General features: G+C 49.9%; 1 protein-coding gene across 1 annotated transcript; it reads left to right on the plus strand.

Annotated features, from left to right (window-relative positions):
* Positions 1-317: 317 nt before the first annotated feature.
* On the plus strand, positions 318-15,103 carry Tesmin (testis expressed metallothionein like protein). Its single transcript, XM_075974942.1, has 9 exons — positions 318-702; positions 3,090-3,248; positions 4,243-4,363; positions 6,029-6,102; positions 7,282-7,373; positions 8,820-8,910; positions 10,819-10,956; positions 11,649-11,824; positions 14,254-15,103. Exons 1-9 carry the CDS (start codon positions 319-321, stop codon positions 14,444-14,446), a joined length of 1,428 nt encoding a protein of 475 aa, XP_075831057.1. The 5' UTR covers position 318; the 3' UTR covers positions 14,447-15,103.
* The last annotated feature ends 1,194 nt before the right edge of the window (positions 15,104-16,297 follow it).

Below are 16,297 nucleotides of genomic sequence, written 5' to 3' on the forward strand. Positions count from 1 at the left end.
CACTGGGGGCAGGACTGATTGATCCCTGGAGAATGGGTCCCTCCAGCCTCCATTCAAGCACACAGAAAGGTCCTGCCCACCAGCCTCAACCCAGGCCTCGCCCATCATGCTCAGGCCCCGCCCACCACGGCGCAGAGCCAGCCCTCCACGACAAGGCCCCGCCTACCACTACCCAGGCTCCTGTCAGCTTGGCCGAGGCCCCACCCACCACAGTCCTGGCCCCGCCCCGTCCCTAACGGTCAACGGCCCGCACAACCTGTCAGGGTAGAGGCCCGCTGGGCGGCCGCGTCGTGTCGCTGCTCTCGGGTCCCCACGACCATGGAGGACGCTCTGCTCGGAGCCATGACGGGCCCTGAAGACGAGCTGGGCGCCGAGCTGTTCGGGCCGGAGCGTGGGTTCACGGACGGGCTGGCGCTGAGCCCCGCGACGGGTGCGGCCGAGCGGGATGAGCTGCCTGTGCTGGCCGACGCCTACCTGGGCGCCACCGAGCCTGGGGAACAGCTGCTGCGCGCGCTCAGCCCCTCGCCGGGCGCCGAGGTACCGGCCGCCCTGCTCGGCGACTTCCCGGGGCTGCCCGAGCTCCGCACTCCAGACGACGCCGCGCCGCCGTCCGCCTACAGCGTGCACGTGCTGTCGTCGTTACTTCCCGGGGCCCGCGGGCCCGCGCTGTTGCCGCTGAGCGCAGGAGTGCGCGTGATCCCAGTAAGCGCCGGCAGGGGGCGCCGTCGCACCGTCTCTCCGCGTGCATTACCCGCTCCCCCGCCCCCCCCTCCCTCGGGGTCTTGTCCCCGGGTGACACCTGAGTACTCCTCAGTCTCCCTGCCCAGCCTGTTCCCCTTCCGGAACACACACCTGCTTAGCATCACATAGTCAGGGATCAGTCATTCATTCCTGGCCGGTCAGACTTGTGTGTCGTCCCCCCCCCAACCCCCGTACCCGCCCCCACCCGGATGGTGTTAGGGATGGAACCCAGGGTCTTTTGCGTACTCAGCAGATTGTCTTCAGCCTAGTCCTAAAAGTCTGGGTTTGTTTTATTTTATACATGCTTGCTCACACCAAAGACTTTAATTTATTGACGAGTTCACTAGTTGATGATTTTTCCACCTTTGTAAAATAAGGGACAGTTCTTCAAACCTATGTAATGGCGTCTGAATGAATGCTACTTCTCAGTCAGCTACTGTTCCTTGAAATTGCTCAGTAGCTGAGAATGACCTTGAACCTGAGTCTCCCCGCCTCTACCTCCTGAGTGCCCAACCACACCCAGTTTATACAATGCTGGGGATCAAACCCAGGGCCTTGTTCAAGCTAGCCAAGCACCCATCCAACTGAGCCACATCCCCAGCCCTTCTTAAAGGAAGCCCAGTACACGTGTTAACCTCCAAGGAACCCAGCTTGGGTAACTGGGTTCCTCATCCAGTCAAGTGTGTCAGGTCTAGAGCAAGCTTTCATGGAATAGTTTTTGAATCTCTGTGGAGATGACAGGAGCCTGGCTTTGTACAGCATAAGTCACAGTCGCTGGAGCTCAGGGTTCAAAACTGCTGTTCCCTGCTTAATTTAAAGTTCTCCACAGGAACTTTAGCCCAGCCTCCCCAAGTTTCCTATGGTTCCAGATGCCAGCAGTTCCGTTTACCCTAGTGGGAGCTCACCAGGCACCTTGTCTGATGGCCCTCCCCTAAGTGGAACAGGGAAGAGGGTGTGCCACTGTTGAAGACATGCTCTCTTTTAGTGTAATTCAGGTGCTGTAGATTATTGGATGGCAAAATACTCTACTTTTTGAAATTTTAGATTTTTTAAAAAATGTGTTTGTCTACATGTGGACATACTGTATTCATGCAGTGCCCACAGAGGCAGAAGACAGTGTCAGATCCCCTGAAGCTGGAGATCCCCACAGTTGCGAACCATCTGGTGGGTGCTGGGAACTGAACCCAGGTCCTCTTCAAGAGCAACAATTGCTCTTAACTGACGAGCCATCTCTTAAGTCTCTCTTTGAACGTGTTGAGACTATTTTCTGATTCATTATTTTAAAAGAAGATAGGACATAGGTATATTTATCCTTTAAACAAATAGAATTGTTGTTTCTATTCTAGTAACTATTCAGAGTAAATCACTAACATCTTTTTGGTAGATCTTTTGGTTTGTTTGTGGTTTTTTTGCAGTTTCATGTAGCCCAGGCTGGCCCTGAGCTTTGTGTACGTGCACATGATCTTGGATTCCTGCTCCCCCACGTGTCTAGCTCAAAGGGGCTAGGATTCCAGGCTTAGGCCAGCTTACATGGATCTTTCTATGGGAATCTCTTTCCTACGTGTTCATGCATTTAAGTTTAGTCTGCTGTGGAACAAACGGTTCTGATATTTAGTGCTAATGAAGAGGCCAGCAATTGTGTTTGGGGGTCCAGGGAAGGTATTTCAGTGAGACTCCAGAAAACTACTCCTGGCAAGTTCCTAAGGCAGCAAGCACGCCCCCCACCCCAAAAGAAGTGTAAGTAACCTGCATTTCCATAAAATTTGAAATGTCTGAGTAAGGCTGTCACTCAAAATCTAGCTGCACTTTGTTGTCTTCTTGAGTCTGATCTAAATTTTGTAACCATTGGGACCTTTTAGCTTTTAAATCCCATTGCTTCTTAGTAAATGTAATTTTGTCATGTTTATTTTATAATTAGATTTATTCATTTGTGTGTGGCTGCATGTGCCACAGTACGCATGTTGAGGTCAGAGAACAGCTTCCAGGAATTGATTTTCTCTACCGTATGTGCCCTGGGGATCAAACTCAGGTCTTCAGGCTTGGTGCAGGTGCTCTTACGTACTGAGCCATCCTGCTGGCCCTGTTTATTTCTTTTTGATGCAGGCTTTCAGTATGTCTCTAACGCTAGTCCTCTTCACACCCCGTGACCGATGGCTCTCCTCAGAGGCCTTCTTCTGGGGCTGCTCAGATGCTTTACCCCCTTCCTTCCTCACAGGACAACGGTTCTGGTGCTGAGAACCAGGGAAGTCTTTGCTCTGAAGCTGACCCAGAGCTCTGACTTCAGTGTTCTGTGCCCTGCCACTGTAGCATGTATCCCTGCACTCGCTGATGTCACCTCGCTTTTCCAGGTTGAAATCAAGGAAGCAGGTAGCAATGTGCCAGGCAGCAACCCCGAAGATGCAGCTTTCCAGACCCCTCTGACTCAAGAATCCTGCTGCAAGTTTCCATCATCCCAGGAGGCAGAGGAAGCTTCCAGCTGTCCCCGGAAAAAAGACTCCAGTCCCATGGTAAGATCCCCGTGGGCCCTGTCACTGACTTGCTAAGTCAATGCTCTTTGTTCATCTACAATGTGAGAGAGTCAACTTGAAACCTCCATCTTTCACCTTTCTCCCCCAAGATTCTCATCTCTGCCCCACCTCAGAAAATGAAGTAACGATTGGGACACTGCTGTGCCCCACAGGGGAGTCACCAAAGTCACACTGTCCATGTAAAGTACAGAGTTAGGAAATGAAGTAGGGATAGTCTAGGGACAGCCTAAGTAAGCTTGCAGGATTGGTTGGCCCAAGCCTGTGCTTCTATAGCCTTCCTGCCTGCCTCCAGGTTGCCAGTGACAATAGTGTATAGGGTGTGGAGACTGTGTGTTGTCATTTCCTTCTCCTGCAGCTCTGCAGGCAGCCCTTCTATGCCTGTCTTAGCCATAGGTGGTGTGCGTTGTACTTCTGGAACTGCTCAGGGCGTGTGACAGAATCACCAGTGCTTCAGCCGAGCTTGGGCTACACAAGTAGTGCACCCTCAGAGCCTTCAGCAGCTCCATATGAGGCCTGGTCAAAGACACAGAGGAAATAAAGTCAATGGGCATAAAAACTACCTGTTAGATAACATCCTGGATCTGTGGCAAGAGGGAACAACCAGCAAATTAAAGCTAATTCTACAGATGTACTCAGCCCCCAAGGGTCTCAGAGGTGGGAAACTGGGATCCGGGAAAAAGCTCAGTCCCTGTTCATAAGGCTGTGGATTGAAGGCCATCAGAAAGGAATACCTCTCCACAGGCACATGGTCCTCCAGAGGATACAGTAGAAACCTGTGAGTGTGTACATGGCACAGGAATACATGGGGTGGGGCTAGAGAGCAGCAGTTAGTGTAGAGGAAGACATAGAGAACATACCACCTTCTCCCCCCCCCCGCCCCATATTTAGACCTGCCAGGGGCGAGTCTTCTCAGATTTCCTCTGTTCCTGCTCCAAACTGGAGTCACTTAACCATCTTCACCATGTGGTTCTAGGTGATCTGTCAGCTGAAAGGAGGTGCCCAGATGCTCTGCATAGACAACTGTGGTGCCAGGGAGCTCAAGGCACTCCATCTGCTTCCTCAGTATGACGACCAGAGCAATTTCCCACAGTCAGGTACCACAGCACACAGGCTGCCCTGGCTCACCCTAGAGGTGGTGAAGAATGGGGTAGGGAATGAGTGTTCGTCTTTGTGTCTAAGAATGTGAGGAGGCCTAGGAGGAGGCTGTCCCTAGCTGGCCGGCCAATCCAGGCTGCTGACCAAGAGTCCAGTGGACCAGTGAGAGACCCTGCCTCAGAAAAAGACAAACTGGTGGATGCCTACTGCAGGACAGTCCTCCAGCCTCCACAGGCCAGTGCACACACAAGCACCACAGCCCCACACAGACATGCGCAAGCACACACACACACACACACTGACAGTAAAACAGGCCAGTCATGTATTAAACGAGTGCTTGGGCAAACCTGGACAATATCAGTCAGAGAATGGAACAAAATCGATCACCATAGCCTAATCTGTCTAGAGCACATTAAATGACTCTCGGTCTTATCTGGCTCCTCCACTGCCTTGCCTTCTAGCAAGTGACAGCTCTCATCAGGATGGTTCTGCTTCATTCCTCCACTCAGGGCAGAGGTGGCTCACCTGAAACGTTATCAGCCTACCCGATGGCTCTAGGCTGGGCCACTCACATGTGCTTTAAATGACTGGTGTTTTAATAGAAACACTCTGTGTGATCAGTAAGGGCCAGCGATCCGTTCCTCTGCTTTCATCATCAGGCGTGCCAAGGACTCTCCAGTGACCTGAGAGTCACCCAGCCAATTCCTCACACTGACTCCAGAATTAACAGATGACCCCCAAAGGACTCATCTACACACTTTAAAGCTGATGAATGGCTAGAGAAAGATTAAATGATGTGGTCTTGCGCCTGTGTGTAACCAAGCCTGGCCTTGGCAGTGAGCTTCTCTGGGTAAACTCAGGGACCCAAACTGCTATGACAGAAGGTAACCTTCCAACAGTCTCAAGTCAATCAGTCTCTGTAGCCCAGGGCAAAGAGAAGTCTAACACTGTCTCCATACTCCCTCCTTGATCCAAAATGGATCCAATCACTAGGTTTCCATTGGAAATGTAAAATGCCTCAAGGTGTCCAGTGAATCTACTGTGTCATGTAAGGACATCTTGGCACATGGTTTTGGAAACTGGGTGCTAACATCTTTTCAGTATAGTAGACCTCTGCAATGCTCAGGCTAAACAGGTTTATGATTTTAAAAAAACAGCAAAAAATATAAGTTTAAAAATTACAATAACACAAAAGCGTCTATAGAAAAAAAAATCACAAAACCCAGGAATAGTGATGCACATGTGTGACCCAGCCCTGGAAGGTAGAGACAGGAGGACCAAGCTCAAGGATTACATGCATGGTGAGTTGAGTCTGGGCTTTATGAGACCCTGTCTAAAAGCAAGGCGCAGGAGAGACAGCTTAGCAGTCGAGAGCACTTGCTGCTCATCTGGAGACCCCAGTTCACACCCACTTCACTGGCTCACACACTGCCTATAATCCTGCACTCAGGGAGCTGACACCCTCTTCAGGCTTCTGTGGACATCTGCACATGTGGCATACACACACACATACACACACACACACACACACACACACACACACGCATGCATAAATAAAAAATTAAAAACAAAAGGACAAAGATTAAGATAAGCCTTGCCTGTCCATGGTAGACCCACACCTTTCGATGCTTGCTGCCATTTCATGTCAATTTTTTTTCTCACAGATCTCCCTAAGCCAATGACAACTTTAGTGGGAAGACTTCTGCCAGTACCAGCAAAATTAAATCTCATCACACAGGTAAGTCATTTAGTACAAAACACACTCGATGAGCCGGGCGATGGTGGCGCACGCCTTTAATCCCAGCACTCGGGAGGCAGAGGCAGGCGGATCTCTGTGAGTTCGAGACCAGCCTGGTCTACAGAGCTAGTTCCAGGACAGGCTCCAAAGCCACAGAGAAACCCTGTCTCGAAAAACCAAAAAAAAAAAAAAAAAAAAAAACACACTCGATGTCGTCTCCTGGCATTTTCCTGGCTGCACTTATTTACCTCAGGTTATACAGTTTACAGTGAGAGCCAGCGCTCATGGCACATGCCTATAATCTCAGCAGTTGGGAAGTGGAGATGGGAAGATCAGAAGTTCAAGGTCATCCTCATCTATATAGCAAGTTCTAGAACAGCCAGGGTCATATAGAGCCTTGTCTTAAGAACAACGTCAAAATCAATAATAAAATAGTTACTATGTATTTGTCTCTTCATACCTGTGCCAGACACTAAGATGGAAGATCAGTAGTAGGGACATGAGGGACTACAAGGGCAATGGTTGGTCACAGCATTAGCCAGGAGTCCCTTATGCTCCCAATGGCTGGCCCTCCACCTGAACAAACGCAAGCTCAGAGAGTTGTGCTAGCAAAATGTGGGGAGGGAATATAGGATGCCTATAGAATATGAGTGTTCGCAGCCAGGGATGTTTTTGGTCAGGTAGGAAAGGTGTGGGTATAGGGATGGAGTCCAGCTAAAAGTCTAAAAGATAAACAATATTTGCCAGTGAGATTTAAGATATCCAGGTCTCTCTGTTGTTCTGAGAATGTAGTACTTTTGGAATACTTCTAGTCTGGGGACATTTGTAACTGGTTTTATTTCCAACTACTTGTTTGTGGACACAGTGTTCCAATGACAGTGTCACCAGCCTCCAAGTGACAACTGTATGCACTACTCCCTAGCTTGTCTTTGCTGGCCCCAAGCCCCACCCTACCCTGACTGTTTTCATCATCCCTATGGTCAGACACTTTGTATCCTGGAGTCCTGGGCCTGGGTCTAGGAATAGCTGTGAGATGGTCTCAGCCTGTGGGCTCAATGTCAGTAGACTTGCTGTGGTTATGAGACCTGGATATGGGATTGTGATATCCACCTGTAGGGGCTGCTGCTGACACTTCACACACACACTGAAGAGACCGTTCTTGCTTTTGCCTCTATCCAGGTTGATAATGGAGCTCTCCCATCGACTGTCAATGGAGCTGCCTTCCCCTCAGGACCCACTATGCAAGGGCCACCCAAAATAGCTCTGGCTGGGTAAGGATTAAAATTGGAAGCCACTCCCTTTAATGCAAGCATCCAGGATGTTGTATAAGATGCACTTCTGCTGCACTCTAGAATTACCTTTGCTGAAGGATCAGTGGTCATCTCCCCTTCCCAGCAGGGTCACTGATCACCTGTGGGTACATCAGTGGTGGCTCCTGGCCTCCCCTCCACTGTTTGCTGTCCTGTGCATGGTCCATGGTCCCCTGGCTGTTGTAGCTCTGTCATGGTTTTTCCTTCACTTGGGTAGTGCCACGCTGTTTCTTGAAGGCTGTCGTTGATACAGTTCACACACGGGCAGCTGCTTATGTGATCATCTTTGCCCCATCATTTCACAGAGCAAGAAGGGGCCTCTCACTGGGCAGAGGGCCTCTTCCTCTTTGGGGCACACTCTGAAATGGGAGTTGGTTTGTACAATGAGTGTAATGGTTTGCAGGGCAGGTTTTGTTTTGTTTTAGGTTTTGAGACAGGGCCATTTGGAGAGCGGAGCTTACAGCGCTGGCTTGTGAGGCACCAGCTTGTCTGAGTCACTTACTTTCTTGAGTTTCTGCTCACCTGGTCACCTTATACTCTGTGGCTGCTTTCTCTTGTGGATTCCATCAGTGGGGCATTTAGGTGAAGGAATTCTGGGGAGTTTAGGTGTGAATGAGCTTCCCCCAGAGTATGGCTTCAATTCTCCCTGGAGCTGTGGATCCCAAATTGGACTTTCCAGTTCCAGGGTCTGCTGCCTATGGAGGGAACATGGAACAGGACATCCCAGGCATGTCCTTGAACACTATTTTACCTTTCCATAAGCACCAGGGCAAGATGACCCAGGAAATATTGCCATCAGCCACTCTGTAACAACGCAGATGTAGAGGTGGCTGCTGTCGTGCACCAGAAGTGGCAGGTGCTTCACTGACAAAAGGGGAACACCATATTCAAGTGGTGGCTGTCCGTGAGGTTTCCCAGGCAACAATGGGAGTAGACTGATGGCTGATGATGCCAGTACCTTGTACAAGAATCCCTAGATGAGATCAGGGAGAGTGCCATGCCCAGTTTCTCTTTGCTGCTACTTAAGTTGCTAGGCCAACTTGACTTGACAGGTCAGGGCTGTTGGCAAGAGGAGCAGTGTTGCCGAAAAGGAAAAACCACACTCTGGGAAGAAGGTGTGACACTTGGTGTTCCCCTCACTGCTGTCCCAGGGAGAGTGGAGGAGAGCAGAGGGCAGGGAGTGAGATGATGGACGGACGGCATGTCTTCCAGGAAATGGTGCTGATTTGCCAGGTCCTGGGTTATAATCAATGGCTTTACTAGTTTCTTTCTTCTGTGTTAGTAGACACCACACCCCACCTCTAATTCTGATTTTCTTATGAAAAGTCCAAAGAAAGTCCCTAAACTGAGTCACCTGTCTTTGTATGCGTGTTCTTATCTCAGGCTGCCTGTGCCTTTCCCTCACAGATACTGCGACTGCTTCGCCAGTGGGGACTTCTGCAACAGCTGCAGCTGCAACAACCTACGCCATGAGCTCGAGCGCTTCAAAGCCATTAAGGTAATGCACTTGACAGAGCTTTACCCGTGTTGTCAGCGAACGGTCTCCAGAGTCCAATTCAGACAGAAGCATAGACAGATGCAGTGACCTGGGTGAGATATAGTGATACCCAGCAACCAGGGTGCTTCAGGGCTGCAGCAGAGTCTGGGATGCTCTGACTCATGAGCAGAGTCTATCTTGGCTCAGGGATCATAATTCTGGGTAGCTCCGTGGAAGGAGGTACAGTGTATTATCACCTGTGGGTGGGAAGCCCTTGGTTGAGCCTCGTAGACTTTAAGTTTTCTGTACTGGTATATTATTTGTGTTTTAAGAAATATAGCTTGCCTGAAGATCAGAGGGCAAAGCAGCCACACTACTCAACCATACAGGCCAGGGAGTGGTAGCACATCCTTAATCCCAGGACTTGGGAGACAGAGGAAGAGGGATCTCTGTTAGATCAAGGCCACCTTGGACTACACAAGATTGAATCTGTCTTAAAGAGAAACAGCTTATTTGGGATCACACGCTTTTAATCCCAACACTAAGGAGATGGAGACAGGAGCTATATGGCTGGGCAGAGCGAGGAATATAAAGGGGAGGAGAAAGAAATTCAGTAGCGTATGGAGTCTGAGGTTGGTGGAGAGCTTTGCAGGATTGCCCCTTTGTTTGTCTGAGACTTGGTAGCAGAGAGATCTCTCTAGGGCTTGGCTGCTTTGCTTTTCTGATCTTCAAGTTGAACCCCAATATCCATCTCTGGGTTTTTAGTAATCGTTCTACAATTTTCATCCCTCTAGCTTCAGGTACAAAAGGATTGAGACTTTCTCAAGGGGCAATGAAGCTGCTGGCTGACTGCAGGATCCTGCTGCGTATATGCCTTCCTGTGTGCACAAGGACCAGGGAATGGGAGGGATAGCTAGGCTGGGTCTGGCATCTTCTCCAGGGAGACACTTCCAGCTGAGGCCTGAGGGTATCCTGTTCAAGGAAACAAAACTGAGCCTTGGTCAGCCTGTCTGGTTTGGTTTCCCTAGAACAACAATCCCCCTCTTGAGTTGCAGATATATCACTTAGAGCTGTCATAGCAATTCCGATATGGTCAGACTCAGAGGACAAAAGAAAATGGCCACACCCCGAGCTTTAGGGCACCAACTGTTGCTTTTTATTTAGCAGGGAGTGTACTCTGTTACTGTGAGATCAGGGCTCGCGTGTGCCAGGGATGGGAGCATGGCTTATGCAGCTAGCTGCTTGAGAAACGATCAGCAGACACTCTGCGGCTACATATTTGCCTAGATGTCACCCAGCTGATGGAAATGAGAGGAAATCCTCACAGACATTTGCCAAGCAAGTTCTTAGCAGCTTCATTCATAACAGACAAAAGCTGCCCCCAAGCCCTCAGCCCATCAGTGGTGGGATGGAGCAACTGCCAGCTGGATGAACAGAATGTCACTCACCACAGGAAAAGACCAATGGTTCCCTCCACTGGAAGGAGTCATGTTGGCCTCACCCTTTTTCTGAGCCATGTACACACCACCTACCTAACACCCCTTAAGCTCCCAAGTTTGTCAACAGAGTGAAATGAGAGACAACATTCATTACAGAGAAAGATGGCTAGGTGTTGGTGTGAGTTGTTCTATGCCATGACCTCACCTGCCTCAAGCAAAGATGTGAGGCATGCTGGGAAAGTGTTTTTACCATGTACTATTCTTATAGTACGTAGGCGTGGCTCTCAAATGCAGAGAAAGGGTTCAGTGCTTCTAGAGCCCTGCTGCACCTCAGTTCTGTGTGTGGCATGGCCGCATAGAAGCCTTGAGACCTCTGGCGTGCCTTGAGGACACAGCTCCCTCAGTGACTTCCCCAGTGTGGCCTTCCCTTTTATGGAGCCTTACTTCTGGGTCCCACACATTTCCTGATGGTTCCCATGTTGTCTCTTAGGCGTGTCTTGATAGAAATCCTGAAGCTTTTCAACCGAAAATGGGGAAAGGCCGGCTGGGCGTGTCTAAGCTGCGACACAGCAAAGGGTGTAGTTGTAAGCGCTCGGGCTGCCTGAAGAACTACTGCGAGTGCTATGAGGCGAGTGGGCTTCCCATCCTTCCTTCCCAAGGGGAACGGGAGGTGCTGTAGCTTGATGGGGTCTAGAGTCGCCTGGGAAACAGGCCTCTGGCCATACATGTGGGAATTATTTTGAAGTGGGAAGAAAGACCTGGCCATTGTGGGTGGCACCACTCCCTGGCTGGGGTCCTGGACTGTGTAAGTGGAGAGAGGGAGCTGAGCAGCAGCAGCAGCAGCAGCAGCATCCATCACTCTCTGCTTCCTGATTGTGGATCCCTGATTGTGCAGCTTCTTCAGGCTCCTGTGGTCTTGACTCCCTCCCCTGCTGGACGGTACCCAGGAACTGTGTGCCGAAGAAAGCCCTTTCTCCTTCCAGTTGCTTTTGTTCAGGGTATTTTTATCACAGCAACAGGAAACAAAACTATGACACAATTCTGTTTTTATAGGCAGGTCTCTTAGTTCAGGCTGGCCTGGAACACAGTCCCTAGCCAAGGATGGTGGCCTTGAATGTATGATCCTACGGCCTCCACCTCTAGAGCACTTGCTTTATGGCCATTCCTTAATGCTGCCATGCCTGCTTCCCTCGCTGGTGAACAGCCTCTAGTATTAATCTGAACTAATCTGACCAAGCAGATGGGTGAAGGTAGATGTGAGTGCTGGGTGGCTTGTGGGAGGGGGTACCCTGGTTTCAACAAAGCATTTTCTATCATCAGGCCAAAATCATGTGTTCTTCAATTTGCAAATGCATTGCTTGCAAAAACTATGAAGAAAGCCCAGAGCGAAAACTGCTGATGAGCACACCCCACTATATGGAGGCTGGGGACTTTGAAGGTAACCACCATCTGTCCCCAGCCAAGTTCTCAGGACCTCTAAAACTGAGAAAAAATAGGTAGGTGCTCTAAACAATTAGACTGGAAGTTCTGAGGGAGGCTTAGAAACCACATCTGCATTGGCTGGAGCTCGCAGTGCACACATAACACACACACTGGGCTTCCTTCTTATCTTGGCCTTTCTTTCCCTTTGCCCTGTGTGTTCCTGTTTATACTTACAGGCTCTGCCCAGGCTGTTCACAGGAGTAGTGGTATTCTGATGTCTCTGAATGAGGTCAGAGTCTTGCTCAATCTGCCAACAAATGCTGGGTCCTACCTGTCCCTTCCATATTCCCTTCCTCTTCTCTTTCCTTGTCTCTGTCCATTTTCCAGGCTAAGGATAGAACCTAGGACCCAGGACTTTCTTCTTGAGCTGTGCCAAGCTCACTACTGACCTTTTACTGTGGGCAGCGGTACAGATGTGTTTTGGACACATGCTGAACTCTTAGCGGTAGGGACTGTGGTTGGATGTCTTCCCTTGGGTAGTTTTGAAGCCATACTAATCTTAGTCTCCCAAGGGCTGAGACATCATTTGATCATATATTAGACTTGATTTTCCTATTTAAAAATATTATTCCCAGGGGTTAGGAAGGGTCACTCTATAGGTAAAGGCCTGCTATGCAATCATGAGGACCTAAGTTCAAATCCTAGCTCCCATATAAAAAATCAGGCTTGATGGCCTATGCTGGTAATCTCAGTACGGGGGTGGGGGGTGGGGATGAAGACAGGGTTCCTGACTCATTGACTAGCGAGGCAAGCCAATCGCTGAGCTTTATTTAGGTCAATCAGTGAAAGACTCTATCCTTGAAAATCAGGTGGTCCTTCTGGGGAGACCATGCAATAGTAAAGCCTTGCTGTGTAAACTGAGAGTGAAGTCTGTGTAATTGTGGCAGGTGCCTGTAATCCCAATGTATGAGAGGCAAAAACAAAGGATCCCTGACTCAATAATATATATTCGTCTCAAAATATAAAGTCAAGGAATGATCAAGAAAGACACACAGTGTCAACCTCTGGCCTCCACACATGCATGCAATTACACCCATCCATACAAATGCACCATACACTACACATGTACACACATGCACGCACACCCCAAAACCTAAACAACCAAAGGAAGAGCATTCCTTTAAGTGCTGTGCAGGTGGTCATCCAGGTATCACAAATGAGCCAACTTCATTCTGCAAAGCCAAACTCAGGCTTATTTTGTTAAAGATGTGAGATGCACTCTCACCAAGCCTGCATCCTCTGTGATGCTCTCTGCATCATGGGACCAGCCTCCTTTGAGGTTGCTTGAGGGTGTCAGTGTTAGCCCTGCTCATAGGTAAGTCTTCCTGCTCTAGAGCTCAAAGAAGAAATGGCCATCCCTAAACGGTCAGCGCAGACCAGGCCAGGACTCTTCAGCGTGTCCAGGGTGAGGTGAACTCATGGTATGCCCACAGATGTGACAGGGGAGTCTCAGAGTCACACAGCACTTTGCAGCTCGTAATGCCCTGCAGACCCCCAGCCTGGCTGTCACACTGTCAGCTCTCCTCTGCTGACTAATGCTGGGGGCTGAGGGCATCTGTACACTATCTGGAAGTCTGACATCACCAAGCCCTGTGTGACCTGTGGCTTTGCCACTGAAGCACATGAGCCTTTAGGTCTGTCAGTGGCCTTCACACTGAGACATTTATACTCTGCCAGGGTCCCTATGCTGCTCTCCCAAGCCCGACCTTCACACCTTCTTTTATTTAGTTATTTGCTTCTGGTGTGTTAAAACAACATATCTCCCTCTAGCCCAAGTGGGGACACAGGCCTGGGCCAGTGGGCTCAGCACAAACAGAGCCCCTTTCATTAGCAGAAAAGCACATGGCACCTTTTTAAAAGATGTCTTTTGGCAATTGTATGCTTGTATGGAATGCATTGTAATCATAGTCTTCCTTTGGCTCTCTTTTCCCCACCCCATCCTTGTGACCCTCTTCTTCCGAACTAGTCCTCCTCCTCACTTATATTTTTGATTGTGTGTGTGTGTGTGTGTGAGAGAGAGAGAGAGAGAGAGACAGAGAGAGAGAGAGAGAGAGAGAAAGAGAGAGAGAGAGAAGAGAGAGAGAGAGAGAGATTCACTTGTTTTGTGTTTAATTAGGGCTTCTCACCTGTATGGAGGGTGTAGCTATTTACTAGGTATGGACCATTTACTACTGACTACATCCCTGAAGAAAATGTCCCTTTCCCCCAGCAGCTATTAACTGCCAGTTACTCCTCAGAGAGGTCTGGGGCCTCATGAGCCCATCCCCTATCCATGCTGGGATATTGAAAGACAGTACTGTGCAGGATCTTCTGAGATGTTTTCTCTCCTTGAAGGGGAGGTGGTTTGGGTGTCCCTTCTAGAGACCATTGATCCTTGAACTAGAGTGATTGGGCACTGCCAGGCTGGATGGTAAAGACGCTGAGTGGCTGTGTCTCTCCTCAGGCAGACCTTCTCCTGTATCTCCTGGGAAGTAGTGGAGGCCACATGTGCCTGCCTGCTGGCCCAGGGCGAGGAGGCAGAGCAAGAGCGCTGCTCTCCAAGCTTGGCCGAGCAGATGGTCCTGGAGGAGTTCGGAAGGTGCCTGTCACAGATTCTCCACATCGAGTTCAAGTCCAAGGGGCTGAAAATTGAGTAGAGTGCAAGCTGGTAAAGGGGATGCCTGTGGCCAGCCTCAGCTTTGGGGAGTTTGCACCTAGGAAGGTGGTACCACGGGAGGGGCACGAGGCCCCTGTAACATGGCCAGGCCAGCCAACTGTGAGGTCTGAGCCATCCCACTGTGTTGGATCAGCCAGCCTGCTCAAGCCACCCTGAAGTACAGGCAGGCAGACTTGTCCTGGGGACTGGACACTGGCCCTCTGGGGACCCCTTGCCCTGCATAAGAAGAGTGGCTTTCTGATTGTTGTTATGTGTTCGCTTTTCAAATCGCTTAGTAGTTTCCCCATTCAAGTTGTTATGAGCCTTTAAGTCTCCAAAGAGCAAGGCTCTGCAGGTACCCCAAGTCACAGATCAGGTGACCAGCAGGGGTCTTCCAGGCCAGGCCTGTGACAGAGAGTGTGGTAAGGGGGTCAGGTGGGAGCTAATTTTTCTGAATTTCTGCTTGAATTGAGAAAGCAGTCTCCTGTCCAACCCTCATCTCCACAATTACTATTACATTGTGGCCCGCAAAACAGTCGCAGTGACCAGCTTGCAGACACCAGCAGGTGAGGTGGGCGATTGTGCCCATGCTTCGCATTCTGTTGTGAGAGTGAACCTTCCCAGATTCCCAGTTGGACCTAGGTTAGTAGTTGAAAATAAAAAATTTGTCTCTAGACTCCACTGAGACCTTGTCTCTTCATGAGTCTGCGTTCCCTAACAGCACTGCTGCTTCATCACTTTGAGAGGCTTAAACCTGGGCATAGCTGGGCGGTGGTGGCACACACCTTTAATTAATCCCAGCACTCAGGAAGGCAGAGGCAGGTGGATCTCTGTGAGTTCGAGGCCAGCCTGGTCTACAAAGCTAGTTCTAGGACAGCCAGAGATACACAGAGAAACCCAGTCTCAAAAAACCAAAAAAAAAAAAAAAAGAAAAAGAAATGAAAAGAAGCACCTAGGTACAGACGAGACAGTGGTGGAGGTTGTCTGGGGAGCCAGGAGTTCACTGACGAGAGGGAAATGACTGGAGAATTCTCCACCAGTAAAGTACTTGCTGTGTAAGCTGGAGGACTTGAGTTCAATTCCCAGAACCCATGTTTAAAAACAAACATCCCCCACCCACCCATCCCACAGCCCACTCCTGCTACAGCCACATAAAAAACAAACAAAGCAAAGCCAGACACAGGCTTGTAATCCCAGCACTGGGGAAGTAGAGACAGGAGTCTCCCTGGGGCTCACTGGTCAGCCAGCATAGCTTAATTGACAAATTCCAGGCAGAAGAGACCCTGGCTAAAAAGGCAGCTCCTGAGCTAAAAAGATGCACAGACACACCATGGGGAAAGATCTAGAGTCAGAAGATGATGCAGAGGAGGGGGTGTAGACAGCTGTGCACTGCTGACCCAGAGGCCGGGCTGTCATGGGAATGGCTTCAGGAACCCTCTCCTGGAGGCCTCAGACCAATGGCCTTGCAGGAACCTAGGGCTCAGGAGGCTCTGATGAGCTGGCCAGCTCCTCAGAACTAGAGCAACAGCTTTTTATTAGGGTGCCCCCACCACTGGAGCCAGAAGAGAAGGCTGCATCGTGACAAGATGGCCTCATAAACTCCTGGACCATGTACCAGGGTTGCCAGACATTAGGAGGCACTAAGGTAAGGAGGGCTAAGATGAGGCAAGGCTGGCATAGCTGCAGCTACTGATCTGAAGAATTATGGGTGGGGCACATTATATCACAGCCCTGGACTGGAGGGAGCAAAGCTAGAAAGATGCCACATAGGACAGGCTTCAGGCTGGGGGCTGACTGGAGCAGCCCAGACGTCATCCTTCTGGGGACTCTTCTGGAGAATAATGTGGCTTGC

Source organism: Microtus pennsylvanicus, chromosome 5, assembly GCF_037038515.1.
Source record: "Microtus pennsylvanicus isolate mMicPen1 chromosome 5, mMicPen1.hap1, whole genome shotgun sequence".
Classification (NCBI taxonomy): Eukaryota; Metazoa; Chordata; class Mammalia; order Rodentia; family Cricetidae; genus Microtus; species Microtus pennsylvanicus.